At 35.1% G+C, this 27,783-nt stretch overlaps 1 protein-coding gene across 1 annotated transcript in view; it reads left to right on the top strand.

The window, feature by feature from the left end:
- The window catches only part of PSMD14 (proteasome 26S subunit, non-ATPase 14), a 48,487-nt gene that overhangs the window by 5,214 nt on the left and 15,490 nt on the right, over positions 1–27,783 (top strand). The window contains exons 3-7 of the mRNA XM_030488869.1: positions 2,906–2,957; positions 18,004–18,075; positions 18,406–18,525; positions 19,527–19,597; positions 20,583–20,733. Of these exons, the coding sequence (XP_030344729.1) occupies positions 2,910–2,957; positions 18,004–18,075; positions 18,406–18,525; positions 19,527–19,597; positions 20,583–20,733 (462 nt within the window). The 5' untranslated portion in view covers positions 2,906–2,909. The remainder of the gene's footprint in view (positions 1–2,905; positions 2,958–18,003; positions 18,076–18,405; positions 18,526–19,526; positions 19,598–20,582; positions 20,734–27,783) is intronic.

The raw sequence follows: 27,783 nt of genomic DNA, 5'->3' as shown, positions 1-27,783 counted from the left end.
GTAAATGCTAAAGTTATCTTAATTAAGACCTAAACATTTTGCTCAAGCTGTTTTAAGGTTTACAAAAGCATTATTTCATAAACTCAATTTATGGCTGAAATACTTGGGTGCAGTGGATTAACAAAAAATAAAATTGATTTTAATCTGGAACACTAACCTAAATTCTTCAGAGCTTTATACAGAGTAAACAAATATGTTTAGGTCTAAAAATACTATAACCAACTAAACCACCTTCGGTTACAAATAAGAAAGGAAAGTATTAGTTGCCAGAACTCTAGCCAGAGTCAAAACACAGAGGTAGTGGAATAATTTGCTATGCATCTAGAACTGGTTTGTGAACATTTTTATTTTTTTCCTTTGTGCTATTGTCTTGAGAATCAGAACATCTTCATTTCGGTGGCTAGTCTGTGCTGGGTGGGAGATGATATATCCCTCCAGTTCTGTAAGACAATGAGATTTTGTTGTTTCAGTTTGTGTAACCGATAATTCTAATCCAACTTTAATATGGCAAAATATGGTTCTATAAATTATGTACTGTTTATTCTGTTGGGTTAGAAATCGGAATAAATTATGTAAATATTAATGAACTAGAAATAACAACTGCTTTTCATGTGTAAAGTGAAATGTAAGTACGTATAAGATTTGTTATTCAATATTATTTTTTAAAGGTACAGAGGTAATACACCTCATCATCTTATGGAAGTTGTACTTATAGGAAAGACCTGTTTTATGGTTACCAGTTGTAGAGACTAAGAGTTTCTTAAAATAAGCGTGCAGCCATGATTGATCATAATTTTAGTTACTGTAAATCTAATTCTCAGCTACTCTTCAGCCCTCATTAGTGTCATGAAAGATGAATCATTGTGGGTTTCAATGGAGGAGTATCTACCACAGAGGGGTAAAATGAAATGTAGTTGGTGTTACTTTGTGCTCGTGACTATTTTATTGAAGCCATTTACCATGTGCTTACATAATGGCTTTAAACAGCAACTTAACCTTTCCATGGAAATCCTACAACTTGATTTGGAATTTATTATAGTTCAGGATAGAAAAGTATGTATGCTTTATGTGTAGCCTTTGCCTGTAATAAAGAAGCTTCGTTTCAGTGACTGTCTGAAAAGCATAGCCACTGACCCTTTAATAAATCCCTTTGTAATTCTTATAGTGCCAACTTAGCTTTAAGAGAGTAAATGTTATTTGAGGCTGCAGTTGCTGGGTTTGCATGGTCTACAGAATCAAGGGAATGAATCATATGAAGATAATAGCTTGCTAGTGCATTAAACTAGGAAAGTGAAATTAGCAAATAGAGCAAGTGTTATAAATCCATGTGTCTTAGATATTGTTGTTTGAAATGGGTGAAATTCCATGCATGATTAAAGTAGGAGTTAGATAATCTTGTGTAGTGGTAAGTTCAAATGCTGCCTCTTTGTGTGTTATCAAGAAGCTTAAAATATCTGTTACAAACTTGAACTGAAACAAAGCCTTAGTATTTAGCCAGTAAAAATAGTAGCAAATTTCAAAGAAATAAGGAGATGACATTAACATTGAACATAAAGACTTTTAATATGCAAAGCAAATTATTTTTCATGAGAAGTTCAAAGTTCTTTTGCATAACTAGTTAAAAAAAGGTTCTTGAATTAGTATTGTTAATATAGTCTGGAATTATGTGTATAATTCTCTTATGGGTAACGTCCATTTGGAGGCTGTATTTTGGAAGTATCGTTACTCATTCTTCTCAATTGCTTTTGTATCACTTGAACAGGCTTTGTTGTGTTGCATTAAAACTTGTGCAGTTAAGTTTCTGATTACTTAGTATCTTCTATTTCACAAATAAAATAAGCCAGTAAAGCTTACTCATTTCTGTAAGCTTTGGAAATGGCTTGATTTGCTGAAAGTAGCTGTTTAAAAAGTAGTATTCAGTAGGTTTTTAAATTTGTTTTATCACTGAGTTTTGTTGTATAAAGATAAGCAAGCAAGATAAAGGTCTGTTACAGCTGGGACAGAACCTTTACTTAGATATCCACAATTAAATTGTGGATTGCTAGATTGCTTTTCAACAACAGAAAGTGAATAAACATTAGTGTAATTTTTTTAGTTGAGTACCTTAACAGTTCTTATTCCTGGAGGTCACTCCTTTGAAAGTTGCAAGATAGAAAAGCTGCTGCCATTTCCACCCCCCCTCTCTCCCCCCCCCCCCGCTTCTTTTCTTTAAGTAATGAGTTAGTTGCATTGATTGGAATGATTTTGCACTAAAGCAATGGCACATGCAACACTGGAAATGTATTAAATGACAGTACTGTCACTAGTGTTCTAACTATATACACATTAAATGTTTACTTTACAGTATTTCTTTTTAGTATAATGAGTTCATTAAAAAAAAAGCTTTTGATGATAATTCAGAGATCCATAATCTGCTCAGTGTCTTTATATGTAGTTTTGATAATAACTGACAAGCTGTAAGTTAATTAGCACAGAACTTACTAATGAGGATGCTTAAAATCCTTACTTTCACATTTTTATTGATGCTTTCTGAACAAATTGGAGTAAACTTGATTGTATATCTAATAAGTTTTAGTCACTTCCTGGACGTAGGTGCTGTTTTAAGCAATAAAAATCCCCCAATTAATTGAATGAGAGGAAAGTTTTGAAAAGTTTGACAAGAGTGCTTGTCTTCAGAAATGGGGATAACCCAAAACCAAAGCAATAAAACAAAGTCTGTTAATTAGCATGGAAGACAGCTTCTTGAATTAATATGTGGTGTTAATTAACAGGAAGTCTGATGTTGTGTTGTAATTACCACCAATATTTTTGACATACTGAGTGACTGAAGGTGAATTATATAGATAGCAATTTAGTAAACACTTCAGAGATTGGGAACATTTTTCCTTTGTTTCTGTTTTTCTAGAAATATGGATAGACTTCTGCGACTTGGAGGAGGTATGCCTGGGCTGGGACAGGTTAGTATACAGCTTGTTAATATCTTCTCTAATATAAATAAATTCTGAAATATTCCTTTTATTATATTTAAATGACATTAAAAAAAAGGTTCATAATCATAATCTTTGACTCTAGAGATGCTATATAAGTGTATGCAAATTATTGTTGCAGCCTGACTGGGGTTTGTTGTCAGTATGAACTCTTGTGTTGGTACTGAGTTTACAGAATGTTTATAAACCTTTCATTTGGTGTCTGAACATTTCAAAGTTTGGGTTTAAAAGCATTGGAAACACAGAATAAAATAATCAATTTCCAATTACATGGATTTTCAGAACATAAAGATTGTTCTAAATAGCTGAGCTCCTTTTTCCCATAGTTTTTTTCCACTTGCTCCTACGTAAATGATGTACTTCACTCCTTGGATCACATCGTGATTAGCATTGTAAGACACTGAAGTATATGTAAATTTCAGGATGTAATTTGAGTTGAGTTTATCACTTGCAGGTAGTTGTAGCCACCGATATGTGCATTTGTTTCTTCTCTTGTTCACTGTAGTCCTCACTACGGTAACTCTGCTCACAGCAAAAAGGCCTTCTGACAGCTGCCCTTGTTCCAGTGGGAGACCTACACACATTGTATGGCTTCTACCACTAGAGCAAGTCCTAGTACTTTTTTTCTTGGCCTATTGATATGGGAGGTGGTCTTGAAAATGAAACCAGGCTGATCTTGTTACATTGTGGTGACTAATGTGGATACAGGGAGAAAAAAAGACCCAAACCCAAGCATTAGGAACTTCTTTGTCTGAGGCTTGTAGGAAGAATTATTTCCTTAAGGAAAGGGCTCCAGTGTAATTTCCTTTGTAGTCGTGGCTGGCCACAGTAGCTGGCCTTTCTCTGCTTTCCTCATTTGACTCCAGGGCTCTGTTCTACATTGAGATACAGACTCTTGTTCTGGAGGAATCCGTTCTGTTTGTTTTAGGCTTCTTGATGTGTGTGTGAGTTTGCTTCTGGGATGACTGAAATTGCTAAACCCACAGGTTCTTTTGGTTGTGTGTAGTGTGTTTGTGTCCAGTATAACTAGGAAAGGATTGGTTTAATACTGAAGCATTTGGTGAAATATTCTAGGCTGATTTACAGCCTCTAGGTGTTTTGCCAAATAAGCTGTAACTTTTGGTGCATAATTTTTTTCCTTTTTATAGCTAAAATTCTATTCACGCTCTTTTAGCGAATCTTCAAGCAGCCCTCAGTTATTTTTAGTTTCACTTTCTTAAACAGTTATTTCTCTTGTTTCTCTGAGCTGCCAGCCTGCTTCATGACTCTTCATTTTTTTAACATCTGCGCAGTCTAATCACTCAAGCTTTCACTTCTTAGTCCTCTCTGAACTTGACGCATATCAAAGCTGTTTTTCAAATTTACAGTTAACTCTCTGCTGCTTTCTGAATTTCTCAGCTTTAACTTAAAGCTTGCTAGAAGATTGTGGCAGACAATAGAACATAACATTCAAAAGCTTGCTGAACTCCTGTGGCAGCTTTGGTCTGCAGAGCTGCTCTGTGTTTGTTTAAATGTGGAATTGTCTCTTAAATGAGTTGATGAGTATGCGTTGGATTAAAAAAAAAAAAGGGGGGGGGGCAGAAAACTGAATTGTTCTTCATGCAAGTTGCTGCTTGCACTGGATATCTTGACTACTTTTAGTCTTCTGATTCATTGAATCAGCAGGAAGACTTTTCAAAAAGAATAATTTTATGTCCTCAAAATACAGTGTTTCAATGGACCTTCAAAGATCACTTTTGTTCTGAATATTGATTGATTGATAGTTGAGAGATAATCCAGGGTGAATCAGATGGCTTTGAGGTGGAAGAGATGAGTAGGGTATTTTCCGGACATGCTTTATCCTGCTAGAAAGTAAACAAAGTTGTTACCATTTGTTCATACTAGAGAGTTTTTAAGCAGCTGTACAAAGCTTTTTGTTTTTCTTACTGCTGTGTCACAGTTCTGTCTTTAAAGGTTTTGCTTTTAAGGTTGAACATAGTGAAAACATCTGAGTCATTCTTGCTGACATAAGAATCATCTGTGTGTATAGTCTCGTAGAAAGAAACATTTTCAAAGTAATTTTATAACAATTGGGGATTTAATTTTTTTTTTTTTCTTGTTGCTGAGATTTGCTTAGCAAGAGGAGTGAATCACATAAGGTCTGCTAACAGTCCATTTGATTTGCTTTGTAACTAACGTTCAAGTAACAGCAAATGCTTGATCAGCACAGTTCCTATTTTATCTCTGCCAAGGAATTATTTCTCAGTGAGTTGCCTTAGTTTCTCCAATAGCAATTACTCAGGTCTTTCCCCGTGGTAAAAACACCTCTTCTGATTATTATCTTGTTTCTTTTTCTTCATTTCCAAACACAGTGTGTTGTCCCAAGTGCTTTTTGGATTCATGTTTTTACAACTTTCTGTTCAAGTCTTTTAGTGTCTTATATTCCACTTGAAAAATCCTTTCAGTGGTTTCATGGTGGTTCTCTTTTTTGTAATACTTGCATCCTGAGCATGCTATTGAGTAGCTGATTGGTTTTCAATGTTGAATTGTCCGGAGGTGGTTTGTGCTAAATTCCACTGACCCTAAGCCTGTCTTTATATGGCTAATAAACAAATCTTTAAGGAAGTGATCTTAAGGTGATATTTCAACAATAAACTTTCCCTCCACTGACTTGCGGCTTAGAAATTTTGAGCCATTTCCTCTCTTTTAGGCTTAGATGAACAAGAGATTGTCTTCATGGGGCAGCAGGTGGACGAGAAAGGAGGGAAGAGAATCTGATAGCTTTTGGCATCGTATAAGCCATCCACAGTATTTCCTGGCAGTGAATTTGGTCATTGACTTTGTGTTCTTTGTATGGAAAGGTACCCATGTTTAGTTTTGAACTTGATATAGTAGATAAGACCTTCTTTGCAACTCTGCTTCATGCAGAAATTGTCTTACATGCTGGGTATTGTAGGCATTTTTATTTTGCCCTATGATAATACATATAAAAAACCCGAGTGATTTAAGAAAACATATGGGGGAATGGTTAAAGTTTGAAAGTGTTGTGATGTTCCAAACAAAATACTTATTACTTTAATTTCCCTTTTGATGTTCATGGGAGTTCAGATTTTGGCAATGCCCTGGTTTTCCTTCTTTTGTATGGTATCCTCTTTTCCTCCTCCTGCCCCTTGTCATGTTTTTTAGTTATCCTCCTGTTCCGGTTCGTTCTTTGTCTCTCTGTTCATCCCCCAGGAATACTGCCCACCACAGAATTTCACTAGTGATTTAATACTTCACTTGCATTGTACATTTGCTGCAGACAAATTAACAGGCTTTGTGGGGTACGTAAAAGCATTATACTTAAGTAGCAGGCAGGAATTTGGAGCAATACTCCTCTTCATTTTGTATGCTGAACTATTGTTTGCTACAGTTCCACATATGCCTCTATTAGGCAATCTTACTGGATACAGTTTAAGAGTGTGAGCAAATAAAGTGCATTTTTAGCAGAACTCTCTCTCCCCAACACTTTCAGAACAATAATCCAAGTTGTTGTCCATGCTAACACATCCTGTCTATTTTCCTGCATCCAGATGTGATAGGAAGCAGTGAAATAATGACACTTTTAAAATGTGTTGAAATAATTTTTTTATTACTTGATGGATTTTTGAAAATACTCATTTACATTGCTCTGTTGGTGCAGACAACTGTTCTAGTGCAATAAATGGAAAATAAAACTGATTCTCTATTTCTGAATTAACATATTTGATGACAGAGGGGAAGGGAAAAAATCCAAATGGGAGGGGAGGGAGAGACAGAGAAGTGACCTGTGTCTTATAAGGAGTGTTTACACCTTGACTTGGAATATAGAAAATAGAAGTGCAGATAGCTATTTTATTTGAATAATGGACTTGCCAATTAGCCATCAAGTGCTTCCATCTGTGAAATAGTTGATCAGATGGGTTAGCTGGGATGTTTCCAGATTAGGGCATTGTAAATGGCACTTGAAAACTGTCACTTTGATTATGAGGTTTTAAGCATTGTACTGCTTGATGCTGTGGAACCTTTTTCCCTCGTATTATCATGGTTTTTTAGAACATGCTTATCCTATTTAGTAGATCTATGGCACCGTGGGAACTTGGGAGACCTGCTACTGATCTAAAGTTCTGTTTCATCTGCTGATCTAGCCAGAATGGTTGTTAGAAAAGAGCACTACTGACTCCTCATTCTGCAGGGCTTCAGAAATAAGAGTTGGTGATTTGGCAGGCAAGGGAAGGTCAGTCTTAGTGTAGATTATTCCCAATTAAGAATTAAGTGCAAGTTTTCTTGAGTTATTTCGTTAAGCTGATGTGTCTCCTGAAGTAAATGATGTGTTTTAGTTGGCTAATCTGCATCCTGAGATTCCCTATGTGATAAAACAACACTAAACACACTCAAAAAACCAACCAACCAAAAACCACACACTAACTAACCAAAACCCTCAAAACCAAATCAAATCCAAATAAACACCTCTCCAACCCCCATGAAAAAAAAAACCTAAGACCATAACATCCTATTGAAAATTGTTTTAGTTAATTGATTTTTGAACCACATTGGATTATTTGGTTGAAGGGTGCAAATGTGTTGTATTTAATGAAGTGCTTCTTTCCTTTGGAAAGCTGTACAGTGTTTTAGTGTCTCAATATCTATTGCACCTGCATGAATTTTTCCTTCTTGTATCTCCTGGGTGTACATGCTTTGTGGTTTGAATTGTGGTGATACTCTATTGTCTGTTTCTCACATGTATCCGAAGCTTCAGATATTCCTTCTGAGAATACCCTGTAAGGGGAATAGATCTGAATTATAGCTCTTAAAATTGAGCATAATTTCTGTGCCATTGCTTCTAAGACATTTTCCAGCAAAGTTCTCAAGTACCAAGAATGTCAGTATTTCTAGAATTCCATTATACCTCCCAGTAGATGAGATGGTGTACAATTTGGGTGGGTTATTTCAGTTTTACTTTTTTTTTACCAGAAGCTATCAACCTATTTAAAGAGTAGAAAATTTTTCTCAGTGACAAAACATTTTCCATCTATTAAAAACATCCAACATCAACTCACATAAAAAGTTCAAATGACTTTATCGATTGCCTATGTTGTCTTCTGTAGAAAGTCTCAGCCTCAGTTTATATATGATTTTGTTTTAAGGAGAAAGATATACTTTAGATATAGAAACTTTTTTACTTGCATGGTCTGGGATGAGTATTTTACTGCATTAGTTAGTGTTTTAATACAGGGCTGTTCAACTGAAAGCTTCATATGAAAGTTAGGGAATATGATGTAGCCTGAGTCTGCTTACATTGGAGATGATCAGAGCTCCATGGGTGGTGTAGGCTTGTTTGAAAGTTATTGGGAATTGCTAAAGGCTGGGTATAGTTTGTCTACATTTGAAACATGGTTGAGTGATTGTAGTGTGATTTATAGCCAAAAGTGCTAATGGGAGAGGGAGAGAGAAACATGCTAGAAATGGTTCAGGAACAGTCATATGATTGTACTTATAACATGGTGCATACTTTGTGTTATAAAAGCTGCGGTAAGCTATGATGGGCTGCCCTACAGCTATACCTTACATATTAATCGCAAACAGACATAAAGCTAAAAATAACAAAGCTAGTAGGTTGTGCCTGGGCATTTTCACTTTCCTCTGATGTACTATTTTCCTGTAAACTCTGGAGACCATTTTTACCTGCCTTCTCTTGGCCTCAGATCTTAAACTTCCTTATTTCTAATAATTAGGCAATTAGCTTCTCTCTCCTCAATTTAATTGCTGGTGTAGTCCAGCCTACTTTCCCCAGAAGAGACAAAGGAGCTTGGACAAGGAAATGAGTGTAGACATAATGAGAAAGAAAGGGGGGGAAAAAAGCCTAAACAAGAGCAGACATCTTTGTGCCTTTTGCATTACACCTGTTCACTTGTAATGCTCCTTTCTGTAAGCAGGAAATGTCCCCCTTACAGTGAAAAATTTAATTTCTTTCTCTTAGAAATTGTTTCTTCTTTCTGAAGTCCCATGCTATTGAATATTCCAAGTTGCAATGCTACTACGTATCACTTTTAAACAAGATCTTCTGTTTAATTCCTGTGGTGTAGAAGAGTCCTCTTCAGTTTTTCCTGGAAGTTTGGAGTGTTGATCTTGTATTAACAGTGGTATGGGGTTTTTGTGTGGTGTGGTATGGTGTTTTGTATGGTGTTTTGTTTGTTTTATGTTTTTGTTAGTTTGTTTTTTGGGTGTGTGTTTTGTTTTTTAAACAGCTAACCTTCCTAGATATTGTCACTGAGTCTCCCAGTTCACCTGCTTGTCTCCAGAGGACCAGCTCTTCACAACAGAGAGCTTGTAGGCATATAGGAAGAACCCAGTGCATTCTTTTACATATTGAGTAAATCCCTTGTAACTGCTCTGCTGTACAAAGTGTACTTTAGGGTGACCTCCAACAGCACTCGCTGAGGACTACTTTGCCTTCTTGGCAGAACCACTGTTTAGAATAAGGTAATTAAAAATCTGCATTAGAACAAGACTTCTGGAGGTAGACAAAATCTATAAATGCTGACTTGTTATCTGACTTGAGGCTCTCATTTCTAAATCCCAATACCCATTACCCAATGTAATGGTGCTACAAATAGAAAATGGGTTAGTCCTGGGTTTATTCTGGAGTGAAACTGACCTTCGTATTTTCTGGATTTTCTTTTTTCCCAGTAGTTTGAGGTTGGGAAAAGTAGTTCTTTTCAAAAATATGTACAGTGTTACTGAGGGTCTTATGGCTTTTTTTAACGATAACATTGTCATAGACTCTTAGAAAGGTTTGGGTTGGAAGAGACCTTTTAAAGGTCATCTAGTCCAACTTGTCTTTATGCTTGATAATAAGGAATATTAATTGCAGTGATGCAGCATACCTTCCTGTGCTTTTTTGTGTGTCTCAATGAATTCGTATGGGGTAAAGAGAGAAAACACTAGAACTAGGAAAGCTTACACTTAAGATGCTGTTTCATGCAAGAGTTGTTGAGAACAGTGCAGAAAGTCTGATTACTGCAAATTGCATCAAGGTGATATGTATATAAATAATTTTGTATCATGAATGCATGTTAATACTGGATAATAAATATTGATTTCTAATAAAAATTAGACTAAGTAGAATGACTTTCTGTAAAGCACAGTGGGGTTAAATTAAGCTTATCTGACCTCAGAATAAATTCAACTATCGTTTGGTGCCAAATCCTGATAAATACATATTTTCTTAGTAAGCATTGAGCCTCAGTCTTCAAGAATATTTTCAGTGGTAGTATTGGAAAACATGAGTTTTTTGTAAAACACCTCTTAGATTTTTGAAAATTTTTCTCAGATGAGCAAAGCCTGTTACATCCTACAGGTATATGTGAAATCCTGCACGTGCCCATGTCGGTGAATTACTATACCTCTTTCATGAAACTTAGTGCAAGAGAGATTACTGGTAGACGGATAGGGTAGAAACATAAGCTAAACTTCACTAGCTTCCTTTCTTTAACTAAAACTCCTGCCAGGTTCTCTGTGGATTTTCCCAGTGAGCTAGAGATTTTTGTTTGAAGTTCTGCTTAATTTGAAAACAAACAAAAAACCTCATAGAAACAAACCCCCAAACAAATGGAAAAGGTAAGCAGTAGAGTTTTGGCTCTGCACTGAAGAGGTGTTTGCAAACTGGTGATCCCAACCCATTTAACCAACTGCTCAATGCTATACCAAGTTGCATGTTCTGTAATTTTTTTGTTTGTTTTTCTTTTAAAGGAGGGGAAACCTTTATATATTTCAAGTTCATCTGTATTGCTGATTATAGAGTTCTGTTGTAAATGTGAACCTGGATAAAATTTTTTTAGGAGGCACGATTTTGTAAAACATACTGAAGATTCCCCCCCCCCCCCCCCCCAGTCTAGCCTGTTAAGGTTGGGTTTGGGGTTTTTTTGGTGGGTTCACCCCTTCCAGATATTTTTAATTTAAAGTACCAGTTGGTGCCATAATATTTCCGTAGTATCCCCCTTCCATTTTGGTATCTGAGACTGTCTATGAGACTAAACATATTTCTACAATTTTTATTTCATCTGACATATGGTGTAACAAGACAATGTGATCCTTTCAGAAATCTAGGCTGTTTGTTGAGACTTATGGTATTTTGTGGTCTGTTATGTATGCTTGATTATAATTGGTATAAAAATGGGCCTAAACATACAAACTGTTTAGACATAATGCTAGCTTCAAAATGTAATCCTGTTGATGTGGAACTAACTATGAAGTTCTGTGTGTACTAGCTTGAAAACTGCAATAAAATTTCAAATTGCTAGTAATTAGTGTGTGATTCACAGTGCAAAGTTAGTATATAGTTCCCTTTTTATGAACTCTTACAAATTATTTTTTTTTCCATTTTTTTTTTAATGAACTGGATAATTTTCTCTGTCATGACTGATCATGTTAACTTCCTCTGCTGTGGAAAATGCAGTACATGGTTTCTGGTGTTTGTCATGACAATGTTGCTAGAACCATTGAAATCTGGGAATATGGCTTAACTCCCTTTGCCACTTCCACTGATGGAATATGTACAAGTTGGTGTTTTCCGTATTGTCTCAATACGGGGGAAAATTACTCCGCAATCAGTTTGGTTTAGATTTTTAGGCTTAGCAATGTGTAAAAAGCATTATGCTCATCTAAGAAATTTTTTATTCTTTATGTCAATATATCATCAGGTTATGCTACTTACTGACAAAGGGTAAGTAGAGACAAGCAGTGGTACCCTGGTGAACTTTTAAGGACTTTTTATTATCACTGCTACGTCTGTGTTTGTCCTCTCTGCAAGTAGTATTTTATAATGTTTGGGAGTTTTTTCCCCCGCCTTATACCAAGCTATATGCTCGCTGTTGGATTTACCTCCACGAAATGGTAGCTGTAAGCTCGCTTTAAGTGCCCGATCTTTCCATGCATCCTTTAATATGATAAATTATTATTTCACAGTGATTGTCATTGCATTTATACGCCAGTTGCCATTCTCCCCCCCATACCTATGTGATAAAAGTTATGATTACCTGAAACACTTGTCTTGGAGGAGGTAAAGAAAAAGTGTGTGCGTGGGTGAATACTTTTTTAAATTCAGAAGTAATACAATTTTTTTCGGTTTTGTTTTTCTATTAGTTAATCTTTCTCAATTGTCTTCAGATGTAACAGCTGAAAATATGTACTGAAAGGGTTAAGGCGGCATGAAAGAATTCATTTCCACTTTAATGACCTAGCCTTGCTGGGTTAGGACGATGGGGAACATGCTTCTGACTTGTACTCCTATTGCCAATTAACACCTCCTATAACAGGTTGCCTCAGCTAGTCATTGAAGCAGAGGCAGTAGAAATAGTTTACATGCAGCTTGTTTTTCACACTAGTTGTTTAATACTCACAAAATTAAACTATTAAAAGGTTCTTTCTTGCCTTACTGGGAAAGAAATAAACACTATAGCAGTCAGTGTTCGCTTGTGTGTCCTGTGTTCACGTTTAAATTTTTCCAATTGCAAAAATAAAAAAGTAGTAATGATTGTAGCAGTTCTTACATTTTGCACAGAAATATGTTTTTTGCAATAAAGCTAAGATTTGCTCTACAGCACCTAAGTTCACTGCCTTTTTTTTTCTTTTTAGTACAGTTGCCCTTGCAAAACTGAGGTTCTTTGTTGAAACAGCTATGATGTATTTCAGAATCATCTTTTGTGCTATTAGTGTGACACCAGAGCAATGTTTAAGATCTGTTTAAACAATAGAAAGCATATCCATTTGTGGAATATTTGTTAGTTGCTTGTATAATTAATCAAGTCCACTTTCTGTACCTATTCAAATAAAAGTGGAATAGTACAAATAAAGAGCAGTGCTCTAAAATGACACTTTAGTTCACATTTAATCAGCAGGTATTTTAATAACATAATAAAATTGGCTAAATAATTGATACCAGTTCACACTAAGAGAAAGGTGGAGTAATATACCTAAAAGTGTTAACAAATTTGCTAAAAGGCCTGAGTAGCTAACACTTCAAGGCGTTAGTTTTTATCCTGTTAGAATGGCGAATGCCTTTAACACTTCGTCAACAAGGGCTGCCCAAGTAAAGGGCTGCTTTTTATATTGGATCATCTCCCTAACTGTTTGAAACAAAAATAGTATCATGCATAATTTAATATTACAATGTAATATTCTGTTCATATCTTGAACGTGATTAGTTTTCCATTACAAGTCTTACTGAAAAATTTTAAGAGGAAAAAAAATGTATTTTAGTAGTGGTAACTTAGTTTTACCAATTATTATTGAAATTAGGATTCTGCCATGCTAAACAAAATCAGACTTTGGCTGGGGTTTATGAGATGGCTGGCCATGAGGCAGCTCATTTCACTGACTGACAGCATGTATAGTTGATTCAGAAAAAATATCAATTTTCAGTAAGTAGCATAGTAACATTATTATTTGAGAACAGGTTTTGAATTTTATTAATTTCTATATCCAGCTTATATGGGAAAGCTTGGAGAAAATAATAATTCCTTGTAGTTTCCAAATCCCATTTTAGTCCAGTCCCCTAGAGAAAAAGCTGTGGGCAGGCATAATATTACAGGGAAGGCAGTATTTGCTGTTTTGCAGTGAGATGGACAGACTTAAAAAACTCGGTGCAGTGGGAGAACTGTCTGACCTTTAAATACCACAATGTAGCCAAAAATACAAGCAGATCTCTTGCATTGCAGATACAAATGTTTTCTTGTTTGGTTTTCTGACACCAGTTAATTTAATTTGGTGCTCTGCTTCATAAGGATGGTGGTTCTTTGTTAAAGTTGGCAGGCAGTGAAGTTTATAAACAGTGATAATAGCACATGCTGTGGAGGGTCAGTGTAAAATACTTTGCCTCCATGTAGAGATTAGCTAATAAAATCTTTCTTCCTCTTTGCTTCATGAAAGAAATACATAAACTTCTGTGGAAGACTAGCAGAAACAGGCCAGAGAAATCTCAAAACATGTAACCCATAGCTAGCTCCCACATACTGTGTAGCTAGCATGCAGGAGCTGCAACTGTCACTCCAAGACTCTCTTGGTTTATCAGCCATTTATGGAAAAGGAAGTGGTCAGAGATAGAAGTAAAGCGGTTCCAGTTTCCAAAAGTCTGTTTTTCAAATGGCGTCTTCTAAAGCCAAGTGAACTACCTAGAAGACCCAAGATCTATTCTGTTAGTTTTAACTGTTAAACCTTCAAAAGTTTTAGGTTAAGAATTTGAACTTTGGAGTTATAATTTTCTGTAGAAAGGCAAGTATATGCTTATAGTATTTTATGTACCAGTTAATCTTTAGTAGAAAAATAATGTTAGACTAGGTCTGTTTTGTATGTAGATTCTCGAAGTTTTTGACATATGGATCCTTTCCTCCTCAAAATTCCTGAACTGGTTCATCAGAACAATTTCAGAACTCTGAGCAGCGCTTTCTAATCTATATTCAAACAAAGGAAGGAATATTAACATGAGAATTAAAACACATAATTGGTACAGTGCTGTTAATTATAATTAATCAGGAGAACAGAGCAGACTGAAAGGATATAGCGAGGTCTTCACAAAAGAAGTATCTGTGACCAAAGAAATGCTTAATATGTGCTGTATTTGATAAGACTGAGAATGAATAAACCTACATTATTTTTGCATTGTATGCTACCATTAGCTAAATTTTAAGATTTCAGGTAATTGCCTGATTGTGTGGTAAGAGTGGAAGCTAATCTTTATTTTTACTATCAGTTATGTGCTTACAGTGGAACAGTGAAGTTTGCAGTTAATATTTCCTAACACTACGTATTTAAGTTCACATCTAATGTGCAGAATCATTCACAGTGAATACTATGGTTTAAAAAATAAACGAACAAACAAAACTCCACAACTAAGCAAGTTGATTTGTACCAATGAGGCATTCCTTTATGAATTAGCAATGTTGCCTGTTCTGAAAATGAATTGTTGGCTATGGATGCTGGCAGGAGAACTTTAACGTAAGTTTTGAAAAAAGAACCTACTCTTATCTCATAGAATGCCTAAAGGGTTGCTAAGTTTATTGAGGAAAAAAACCCATAGTAACAGTATCAGAAAATGATTTGAGCATTTGATACTTTGTCAGGCAAACAATTTAGTTGTAGTGTTCCCTCTTCTGGACCATCGCCAGGGTATGCAAGCATTTGAAAGGTCCAAGGAGTATAGAAATAATAAAAGAAGGAAAGATTAGGAATGAGTACAGTAGGATAACACCCTGCTTCAGTTCTTACCTTTGCTTAAAACTGAAGGTAATTTAGTTGTCTTGTTACAGAAACAAAAAGTACTACTATTTGTGTCTTCCCTATCAGTGTTGAATCTACTGACGGATTTTAAATGGATTTTAAAATGGGAAAAGTTATGAAGAATAAACTCTTACAAGCTGTGAACACAGGTGTCTGCATACAGGACAAAGATGTGATTAATGCCTTGGCTGCAGGAAGGGTGTCAGTGTGATCTTCCATCTTAACAGATGTTAAAGATTCTATACAGGAGAGCCTACTTAAGAGCCACAGTTTGTGGAATAAACTTCAGTTCAAGCTCCTGGTTTTTGAGAAGCTAGTCTCAATCAAACGTCATCATTAGTTTTTCAGACATCACAGAACTATTTACGCTAGTTTAGGGGAGATTTTTTTTCCCTTTTTTAATGCTATTCTTTAAAAAAAAGAAAAAAAAAAGGTGTAGTGGGATGCCTGCTTACAATGGAATGTTAAAATCTTGGACAAATGTAGAATATGCATGGTGATCACAGTATGGATGTTATGGTTCTTCCTAAAGCAGACTGTTGCTGGTTTTGTACTTTTACCCTCACTTCAGACCCTCTCTGGTCTAGAGCTGGTAGAAAATGGGAAGAAAGCTTTTTGTGTGGAAAAAGGGGGTTGTTATCAATCTAGGATGTTGGGTTTCTGGTTTCTTTGGGTTTTTTTTTTTTATTAAAACCCAACTCATGTGTCCTTTATTCTTAGCAGGGACTAAGTAGAAATATGAGTCTTTGCGCTTTTCAAAGTATTAAAACTTCTAAGTGAAAAGAAGCTAATTTAGAATAGACTTAAAGCAGGGGAGATACAGTTAAGAAAGTGGACATAGATGTTTATGGAGAAAACCCCGTAATAACAGTATCAGAAAATGATTGGACGTTTGAAACTTTCTCAGTCAAACGATTTATTTGTAGTAAATCTGGAATAAGTGGTTCAGGTGCCTTGTGCACCTGGTTCTATGAAATGTTTTGGAGAGCTCTTCCTAGAGTAGTTCTTCATTGTTAAGTGTTATAGGAACACTTCGCCATCTCACTGTTGGGCTATGGCTAGACAGGGAAATAGCAGATGAAGAGGTGGAATTGATTAAAAATGGACCTTTGGCAAGGGTATTACAGAAGGTGAAAAGTTAAACTTCATGGAAGATTGATGATAGAAAGGCCAAAGTCACAAGAATTAACATTGAGTAGTAAGAAGTGAGGGAGAGCAAATATCATGAGGTGGTGATCAGTGGTATCAAAGTTGGAAATGGAGGTTTGAAGGTGTTAGAAAGCAGCTGTGGTTGACACAGATCCATGCATGTATGTGAGTTTCAAAATACAAAGATAGGATTCAAAATACAAAGATTGGATCTGGAGCTAATAGAGAAGGAATTAATTCACATGGGTAGGGGGGAAATAAAAACAACTTCATTTTGTTACTGTCCTTAAAGCATTCTGAAGACTAGATAATGTTTTTCTGTATGTTTAAAAGTGAAAGTATGCAGAAAGGACAGTTGCTGTACAAATTTAATATGCTGATTACTTGCATTCCTGGGGTTATCTTCAGGAGGTGATAGCTTGTGTCTATTGCTATTTCTGTTTGATGTTGTGTGGATGCATGTTGCACTGAATTTTTCCACTTTAAATGAAAAAATCAAGAATTTACTCAAAACTTTTTTCTCCCATTTTGCTTATGCCTGTGTAATCAAAGTTCTAAATCTTAAAATATTTGTGTAAAGACATCATTTTTTTCCTCCTTTCTCTTAAGGTGGAGTATCTTTTTACCATATTTCATAGTTGTTTTGTTGCCCTTCTAAGTTTACATCATTTAGTGCAGAAGTAACCTTTTGTCTTTTCAACGGAAATTTGTTGTACGCAACTTGGTAATAAAGTAATGAATGTACTGTTAATTGGCAGTAAGGAGGTATGCTTATATGAAATTCTGTATGTAAGAGCAATATGTGTCTTGCTTCTTGAGAAAGGGACATTTAAACTGCTGCCTCCTGTGTTTTTCATTTTCAACAGTACACAGAACCTGTTTCAACCAATCATTCACACCTGGGACAGTTGTGCTAATTTTTGAATAACTACTCATAAGGCAAAGAGCAAAGTATTTTGTTCACAGCTTTTCCACCTAGGGATCGGAGGTCCGTTTTTTCTCTCACTGTACCAGTGTATCTGCAAAGTACTCCCATAGCCTTTATCTGCAAGTCCTCCTTAGCTGAAAGCTGATGAAGCAAAGGGAAATTGCTGTTTGTGTTGGTGCCAGTTAATCATGCTAGCCCAGCAGCATTTACATTCACACCACTGTAAGAAACACATAGTTAATTGGAGAACTGGCCGTATTTTACAGCTGACGAAGGTTAGCATTGTGGCAAGGCTGACTAATGGAAACTTACCTGATGCTTAGCCTGTGTGTCTTGTAGCAGGTTCGTACCTAGTTGCCAGTTTATTTGATTATTTTGATAAGTTTGCTCTTTAGATTGGTCTTTTTTTGGGGTGGAGGGAGATGGGGAATGATGGCTAGGTGACTTGTATTACAAAGTAGGTTAGTGAAGGAAGGGGCTGTGAAGAAGTGTTGGGGCTTGGATGTGCTTTTTTTTGTTTTGTTTGTGTGAACTATATCTAACACACAAAGTCACAATTATATATACATTTTTCTGTAAATTTTGTAATATGGAAAAACAAAAGAAAATTATTATAAACTGCAGAATGACAGTGGTGTAGAAAATAATTATTTATTCCTTTCATAGGGGCCACCGACAGATGCTCCTGCGGTCGATACAGCGGAACAAGTTTATATCTCTTCACTTGCACTGCTGAAAGTAAGTGTTCTGTGTGTACGGCATCTGCGTATACTGTTGGAGATAGGGCATCTGGCACTTATCCAAAGTTTATGGACTTGTGCTCCTTAAGTGCTGGTCAGACTAATTTTTAAAATAAGTTAATGCTGTTTGGAATACTTAAAGAGTAAGAAACTGGTTTTAATTACTTCTATTTTATTGGTTTAATTTTTACTATTTTATAGTTCCTTATAGTTTCCAAAACTGCTACAAGATGCAAATTATCTACAGGTCAACAAAGGCTGAAAGAAATGTCCCAAGTCAACTTGAACCTCCTGTTAAACGTACAGTGTAATTTGGTCTTAATTCCAGATGTTGAAGCATGGCCGTGCTGGTGTCCCTATGGAAGTTATGGGTCTGATGCTCGGGGAATTCGTTGATGATTACACTGTGAGAGTGATTGATGTTTTTGCAATGCCACAGTCAGGAACGGTGAGTTCTTTGCAGCTAGACCTTGGTTATTTTGTTTGCTTCTATGGTTTTTTTCTGTATGGTAAATATTTTTTAAAAACTTTTCATGCTTTACCTCATTCATGCAGTTTTAAGGTATACCCTGCAAGGTGTAACTCGAACATGTCTAATGGACTGAAGTGTTTCAGTAAAAAAAATAGTTCAGAGATTTATTTTTATTTTTAGCAAAGACTAGTACATAAGTGTGTGTAGCAATATATGGAGATATTGTATCTTTACGTATGTATAAATATATTGGTATAACATCACTTATAAGATTTATAAATTGATAACTTGAAGAACTCATACTATCAGCCAAGGGAAGGATTCAAAATGTAGAAGGCTTGATTAGAAGTGTATCATGCCCTCAGTTGTGATGGTACTATAGATATACTTCAAGCATGCTCTCTTTGAGAGATTTTGAGAGTGCTATGTCTCTTAAATGATATTTTTGTGATGTGAAAAAATTATTTATTTTCATTTTGAATAAGATATTCATGTTATGAAGAGATATTTTAAAGAGATGATGAGCCAATGCGTAAAATTGGAATTTATAATTGAATTTTTTTTAATTCTTTTATCCTGAGTTTATTCTATGCATGTGCATAGTACAAGTGGAATCTACAAAAAAATTAATCTTGAATAAACCTGTAGAGAAACAACAGGTCAGAGTTTGCAGAACAAAAAGAGAAGGAAAAGATGAATTTCTATGCCTATTTAATCACGTTTACTTATAGTAGAGATTACACAAATAGCAATTCAAACTCTTCTTTCAGCATTTTAAAAATCACATTTAAATACATTTATAAAAATTGTATTTTAAATTTAAGAGTGTTCTATCAAGTAGTTCTAAAGTAGTCGGGTTGCCCAACATCGGCAGATGCTTATGAATGGTGTTTAAATTTGTTTGTGGAAAGGAAAAAGTTAAAAATACTGTTTTATGTAGAACTACTATGATTTTTTTTATCTGTACTCTACATCAGGGTGTCAGTGTGGAGGCAGTTGATCCTGTATTTCAAGCAAAAATGTTGGATATGCTGAAACAGACAGGAAGGTAAGTCACCCTAAAGAGGGCTGACAGTTACAAGTACTCCCTGCATGTTGTTTAAAAGGTACAGCTGGCTTCCCGCAAAAGTAGTGATCTGGGGGCTATTAGTAATGTTTAAAAAGAAATAATTGGCCCAGAAATCAGGTAAGTAGCGTAGCATCTAATTCAGTCCACTTCATGTGTTTCAATTGTCAGAAGATTGTCACTCATGTTAAACCTACAGCTTTGATTATTGCACAGAAAGATTAGAATGCTGCTCAGTTTAGTATAGACAATTACTAGACAGTATCTGCTTAAAAGATTGATTTTTTTATTTCTTTTAATTAAGATAAAACCCACAAGGTTGTAGCTTATTTGTGAGCAATTTTAATGAAAAGGGGACATGATTTTGTAAAAGATCGTCGTATTTAAATAAATCTTTATTTCACTCCTACCTCTCAACAGTTATCGCCTGCTTGCTCAAATTCTTTAACTGTGGGAAAAACTTCAAAATTAATGTTAGCAAAAAGCTCAGCAGCTGAACAGAACAGTGCAAATTGCTTTTTGACTGAGTTCCTAGTTCTACTGCTGGTTTAATTGATATTTAATCCTTTCCCACCGTTTGTTCCTGTTGTCCATGTCTGAAATGGACTTTCTGCCGTGAAAATTCAACCCTCAACGCCAAGGAGTTAAAGAGTAGATATTTACTCAAGTGCTGAAAGGGTAAAAACTGGTTCAGGAAAGGTGTGGTAACAGGGTGAAAAACTGAAAGCATGATCTACCACTGCTAATGTGCATCCCTTAATGATAGCCCTCTTTTGTCGCATTTATTCATGTTTTCACCATACTATGGTGAGTAATTTAAATATTTCTAATGGTGTTTTTTTCACAGCTCATCCTAATTTATGCCCTGATACATTACTATTTCTTCTTGTGTTACGTGTTTTTGGTTTTAAGAATCTCAATGTCATTTTTTTTTTTTTTTTTTTTTTTTTTTTTTTTTTTTTTCCAGACCTGAGATGGTAGTTGGTTGGTATCATAGTCACCCTGGCTTTGGCTGTTGGTTGTCTGGTGTAGATATCAATACTCAGCAGAGCTTTGAAGCCTTATCAGAAAGAGCTGTTGCTGTGGTGGTGGATCCCATTCAGAGTGTAAAAGGAAAGGTATAGTAGACTTGCTGCCATTTCCACCCCCCCACCTCCCCGGAAGGAACTTCAGGAAGATTTAATATAGAAGCACTGTAAATATGTGCAAGTTCTTGACTTTTCCTGAGGCCCGTTCTTCATTTAAAAAAATAAATTCTTATTGTAAATGAAAAGATAATTTTTAGTTTATTCTGCATCTTATATCAGTAGTCCTTAAATAGACTGGACGTCTTCAATATTGTTAGTACACATAACCAATCATAATCCTCCCTTAATATTTTGCTGTTCAGGTGTCACTCAACATGGATGCAACCGATAATCCAAGTATGCATTGTTTCAGATATTGCATTTTAGCCACAAAATCTAAGATCAATTACTAACGGATTGGAATAGGTTCAGCCCCTTAACATGGGCATTAAGAAGGCATTGATTTATAGGCATTGCATATGATGGCTTTTAGTATCATTTCTATTCCAAATGTTTTGGGAAATAAAACTTTACAGAAGACTTGGTATCAAGCATTTGAGTTTTTGAGAAGTGTGCAGATGAATGATTAAGTATGTTAAATGATTATGAAAAGAGATTAACTTGCAAAGCATATTGGGTTATAGTTGTCCTTTGTTGAAATCTCTTTTGTTCTTGTTTAGTTCTCTTTTTATTTCTTTCTAGCCCCATATGCCATTTTCCTATTTCCTGCCTCATGACAGCAGGGAGCAGCTCTATTATCACCTTCACAGAGCTGTCTGCAAATGTGAGAGGCAATTCGATTTTGCTCAACCACAGGGAGAGTGGATTAGAAAAACTACAGAACGTACAGAAATTGGCTAGGTGGTTTACTGCTTTAAAATACTGCTGAGGTGTTTTGTTTGAGCATGCACTCCCATTGTATTGTAGAATAATTATTGAAATGCGTCATGGTATATATGGATGATATTAATGTAAATTTATAAATATTTTAAAAGGAAGTGTTCATCTTCTGTAAAGCTGTAGTATCATATTTCCTGTGAGACAGATCATATTAAAGCTACCAAACAATTTCACTAAGGGTTCCCTTTATTTCATAGTAGAATATGCTGAAGCTACAGTTGCATTTTCAGATGGGTTTTTTCTAATTCTGATTTTCATAGCAAAGTTGTTTATGTAACAGGAAATAAAAAATTAATAGCTTCTGGTTGCTTGGAAAGCTATTAGACATCTGAATCAGTTTTGCTCTCTTTTAAATTGCATAAAGAGTAGAAGAAAATTTAGGTAGGGTTTTTTGGGGAGGGGGGAGGGCCAAACAGTAGAATATTTAATTACTCTTGACTGACTTTTTCTATAACTTTTTTCCTTGTGCTTTTTCTTATTTTCCTGCTCCAGTAGAAATGTTGAAATAGGATTCTCTTTATTTTGGCAAAATATAATTTTCAGGACTACACTAATAATTAATTTAGACCTCAATAGCTATTAAATCCTTTAAGGAGAAAAGCCTCCCAGTAGGTCATACTACTGTTGTTATACCAGGACACTAAATGCTTTTTATTTTTTTTTTTATTTTTTTTTTTGCCACTATTGTTTTGACACAGATGTCATCTTTGAGGGTCTTTGTTCTCTTCAAGTAAATAATCTTTTGTGTATTTAACTTGAATTTGGAAAAATTTTTGTCCATCTAAATATTTCTCAATTACAGCTCTTATGTCATTGCTGACAGTACTTGAGACAACTGGAAGTCTTCTAATGTTTGTTTTTCATATGTGTCTAGCCGCTACCGTCAGATTAAATTATAGTCTTAGGTTTCACATAAAAAAAAAAAGTTTACATCTGTCATTTTTCTGGCAAGTGCATCCTTAAAAGCTTTGAAATAGAAGGAATCTCCAAATTATGAATTTCACTAGTAATTAATTTCTTGATTTGGGGCGTGAGATTAGGCTATGGAATGAGTATGACTTATGATCCTGGTTGGCAAGATCACCTATTTTTGCTGCCATTTCCACCATTTGATGCAAATCAAACATATTTTGATTTTAAATGAACTGAAAGAAGAACAGATACATTAGAGCTCAAGGGGATTTCTTAGGTTAGGTTTGGCTGCTTCATGTGCATGGACGCCTCAGTATGGCATCCAGTGCCTCTTCGTATGTTAGGCAACTCAAGCCAAGCTGATTTCAGGGAAGTACCTGCTTTTTCTCAATGCCAGCAAAACCAGAACTGCTTGCAGAGGTAATTTTGCTGGTGCAGTTGCCACTATACTGGTGGGCTTTTGCTCATATATGTAGCTGTGTGAGTCCAAGATCATTCCTCATTATACCTTTTACTAGCATAACTGTCTGGCAAAAAAATTATAGTGAACATGTGGCATAGAAGATTTTAATATGGTGTGTTTTGACTGAGATTAGATGTATTTAAAAACAAATTCCAAAATAACACATTAGCTAATTTTAAACTTGCCTTGGGGCAGGTCCATGCCCGTATAAATTGCTATGGCTTATAGTCAGTGAAGCAGTCGTGGTTGTGCTAGTGAAGAATAACCGGGGCAGAGGTTATTTTCATGTGTCAGGAAGTTGAAATGAATTCTGATGAGAAACCTCAGGTTCACTTTGAGTGGCTAAAGCATTAAAAAGCAGTTTGCCCTGTTACTGGTAGAAAGTGAAAACTTGTTAACTTCTTTGTTAGCTGTCCTCATCTGGACACATGTGTTCCAAACACCTAGGGGTGCCTGATTGTAATTTAAAGATTAGAATACATACAATTCTCATCAGTTAAAAAAAAAAAAGAGAAGGAAAAAAGTTATTTTATGTCTTACTAAAGCAAATGAGCAAAAATAGTCATATAAAATCCTTATATAAAAATAAAACCCTCTTGTAGATCTGTGGATTAAATGGCAACTGCTTTAATGGCCATTTTAAGACTGTCATATTATTACATAAATATAGTAGGACACATGAAGGACAAGTAATTCTAAATACTGATCTTATTACTTTCCATACATATTCTTGCACATGCAGTATACTTTTTCATGACTGTGTACCACATGTAAGAATTTTTAGGCTGATAATGTACTAGCTGTCTGTAAAATAAACTAACAACAGATCAGTGAATTTTAACTGAAGGTCGATGTTATCAGAACCCAGAGAGAAAAATCTTTGGTTTGGTGTCTTTTTTTTTTTTGGTTGGTTGGTTGTTTGATTTCTATGAATGAAGTCAAAGTAAACGTGCTGAAATATAGCCAGTGGGGCAACTTGGCTAGCTGTTGCTTCATCTCATACTTACTAATAAACCTTTCTTTTATTCCCTTCAGTGTTCCAGCCTGTGCAATGGAAGTTGTAATTCATATTTAGAATATTCCACAGAAGCAGTAATTTCATTAAAGATCTGCAGAAAGCTAAATATTGACATTTCATATTTATTTCCAACATACATTTTGAAATGTCTGTACAGAGAGCTATATACCTTTGCCAAAAGTTAAAAATAAATTTTTTTTGGACTTTAACTTAACAGCTGTTCCTCACCTCTTAAGGAAAATATAACTACACTAAACTTACTGTAACATAGTATCTTTAACTCCACGGGCATTAAGAAAAAATGTGGTGGTTTTGGTTTTTTTTTTTTTTTTTTTTAACTGTTTTAAAATTTAAATCTTTATTGTAAAGAAGTCACCATTTGAACAAGTTTGTTTTTCTGAGACAGTTCACTGGTTTCCCTTGATTAATAATTCCTGGCATAAAGATCAGTAAAATATCCAAAATTGTCAGAAGTCTATTTTGTACATCTGAGTAGTTTATTGGAGCTTGTGGTGTTTAGTAGGATATGTAGCAAAATCTCTTATTCATACAGAAAAATTTAATGTCCATTATACCATAATTTTTTCTATCAAGGCACTGTCAGAATTATTTCCAGGAAGATCTGTTGGGTTTTTTTTTTTTGGCTGCTGAGGAAAAGACTTGCCTTTGTGATAATTTTTTATAAATTCTACTTTGCATGTTAATCACCTTCTGACGGATAAAACCAAATGTGCTATGCATCTTTATCTTGTGCTTAAACCACATCTTGCCACTTTCATTGAAAGAGATTTTTACTATGGTATTTTATCCTTATCTTAATCTCATTCACAGGGTACAATGAGAAAAAAACATGCATGTTTGGGTAGCCAAGTGAGTCAATATCATTCCAGTTGTAAATGATCTCAGGAGATCATCTAGTCCAACTTTGTGGGACTAGTCCAACTGCGTTGACAGTGTCAACGTAGAGTTCAGACCACCTCACTTAGGATTTTGTCGGCTTGAGTCTTGAGATGGAACAGTCTCTTAGAAATACCTGTTATATTTTTATTTAATACTTTATTTTTCTTGCGGTTTGTTTGGGTTTTTGGGGGGTTTTTGTGTACAGTCAGCAGCTTCCATTTCAGTTTATTGCTGTGTCCTGCCACATATACATTGAAGAACCTTATTCTGTGGTCTGAGTAACCTCTTCTGGAATTGAAGGTTTGATACTTCAAAGAGTAGCCAGAATGTGGGCTGTAGTCTGAAACCATTTTGTTCAAGCAGTTTCTTTTCAGTGGACATTGTAAATTGCTTTCTTTTGTTCAATTTATGATATCTTTAGAATTTTATTCTAAAAGGAGTAACAAATGTGATGAACTTTATCATTTGTTCCTTTACTCATTTTTAAAGTGTGAAAAAAATATTCTTATAATGCTTCTGGAAGTCCCAAAGAGGGACAGTTACATTGTATGTTTAAAAAAAATAAAAAAGGGAGGTAAAGTATTACTCGTCCTAAAATAGCTGTTGTCTGGTGAGAAAGGTGTTTTATCCTCCTTGTACAAATAAAGAGCTGAGAAGAAGAAAGCTTAGTTGAGTTGCTGCTGGACAAAAGCAAAGTTGTGTCTGTCTAAAGCCAAGGTCATCTTGAGCAAGGTGAAGATCTCAAAGTCCTTTGAGCTGTTAACAGAACAAAATATCTTCAAATAGTTAAATTTCTATTTAGAATGGTAAAGCTTTCTACGCCTATCATAAAAGTATGGTGGCTCAAATACTGTACTTTGAAATGTAGCGTTCCAGTGTATTTTTAATTCTTACTGTGCTAATGAGATATTGTCCCTTTTTCAAAATGGACAGAATTTAGGTAGGCATAGGATAAAACGCCACCACAAAACCAATGGTTGAACAGAGCTTTGTTTTTCTTCTGCTGGATGACCCGCTCTGGAGACCTGTTCCATAAAACACTTCTCTTCCTGTTTTTTTCCCATCGATACTTCCAAATCTAAGTGACAACCTGTGTCTAAGTAGTTATGTATATGAGCAATATGGTTTTGTTAATACCTGATTTCAGTTTTTAATTCTCCAGAGTAATAGATGGTCATTTTGTTGAGTGTTGGCCATAAGAATAGTGATTTGCAAATGGTTTTGAGATCTCCTGCTACATTTACATTCCAGTTTAGATCAAATTTTCTATACACTACATTATCTTGACTTGCTGGCTGTGGGGAAAGGCAAACAAGCTCATTTTCCAAAACAGCTTTTGTGTTGCAAATCCTCCCAGATTTCGAAGACAAATATGTATGGTGAATGGTTTTATAACTTGAGAGTCTAAAACAGGGAAACCAAAAGCAGACAAATTTAACAATTACTACTCTGAATATTGGAATTGCCATCTAGCCTCAAGATTTTTCTTCAGCTGAACATGTCTTATGCTAGTTTTCCAAAAAATTCCATGTTTTCAGGCCTTCACTCTTTTATTAGCGATACTACTTCAAATCTGTCCTTTTCCCTTGTTTGTTTGAATTAACCACAGGATTGGAGGAGATGGTGACTTTTTTTAAGACGACAGGAAAAAGAAGCAATCCTTGAGATGTGTGGAGAGAATGGTATAATGCCTGAAATTTGACATTTAAAATAGCCCATTAAGAATTAAGTTTGTGAGTAGATTTGAGCCACCTAACAAGATTTTCTTTATATACCAAACTCGCTCTCCCCACTTCATGCATTTGTCTTAGTAACCTTTATCTTAATAAATCTTCCCCAGACACAAGTGAATTCAATAGTCATTTGGTACAGCTTGAAAGTACTTACAAACCACTAAATTGCTTATATCGTCACTACTGCTTTGGAGGCATGTCTTTTTATTGTGAATTATTATGCAGATAATATTTTACAAGAAAATGTGTTTTAAAACATATGATACCTACAATCTTATGTTGGAATATTTTATACCTGGAACAACTTCCGTTATTAGAACTGGACTTACTAACACTTTTCTGTTGTAAAGGGAAAATTCTAAAATAGAGAAGATAACTTTACAATATGTAATTTTGGTTAAAACTTCAAGGGTACATTTCTGTACATTTTGTATAATGTCTAGTATATTTAGATACTATTACAGTACTGTGGTATTTCTGAATGGTGACTGAACAGAGCATTTGGTGCAGTAACCTGCCTATCAGAGACAGAAACATCCTAATTTGTTCTAGGCAAAAAATGAGTTTCAATAGAAGCCTGATTTGGAGAATAAGGAAGTAAATATGTTTGTGCTGGGTTTGATTACTGTTGATTCAATAAGGATTGATGCTCTTTTTTCCTGAAGAATCACATTTGTAATTGCATCTGCACTACAGTGTTTTCAGTTCAGGATGTGTTTTTCTAAACCTAGCCACAACCTAAGAAGTATTGAACTGTTTTATTACTGCCAGTATACCACTGTTTTGTTTGAAAATCAGCTTTTTTTTTTTTTGTAGTGTTTGCACAGATTCAGAATAACATTTTGCATATTTTAGTTAGTAATTTTTTATGGGATGACAAAACTGTTAATATCAATGCTGCTGTTCTAAAATTTGCTAGGAAACATCCTTTGAACTTGCTGTGATTCAATTAAGTGATGTATGTTTACTTACCAAAAATATACATAGGTTACTTCAGTCCATGCCCTTTCTTAAAAAAAGTTCTAAGAAGACTTTTTGTTGAAAAGTATTAAATGTTTAATTTCCTTTTGCTGTGGTGGATGTAGAATAGTCCATTTATCGTCATTAAGGCATATAGCTTTAAAACTTGTGGTTTTGCTACTTGGGAGTTATGGATGCATGCCCTCACTTGTCAA

Source organism: Strigops habroptila, chromosome 5 (genome assembly GCF_004027225.2).
Source record: "Strigops habroptila isolate Jane chromosome 5, bStrHab1.2.pri, whole genome shotgun sequence".
Lineage (NCBI taxonomy): Eukaryota > Metazoa > Chordata > Aves > Psittaciformes > Psittacidae > Strigops > Strigops habroptila.
Note: the sequence above shows the minus strand (reverse complement) of the source record. Positions and strands in the feature narration are given on the sequence as shown.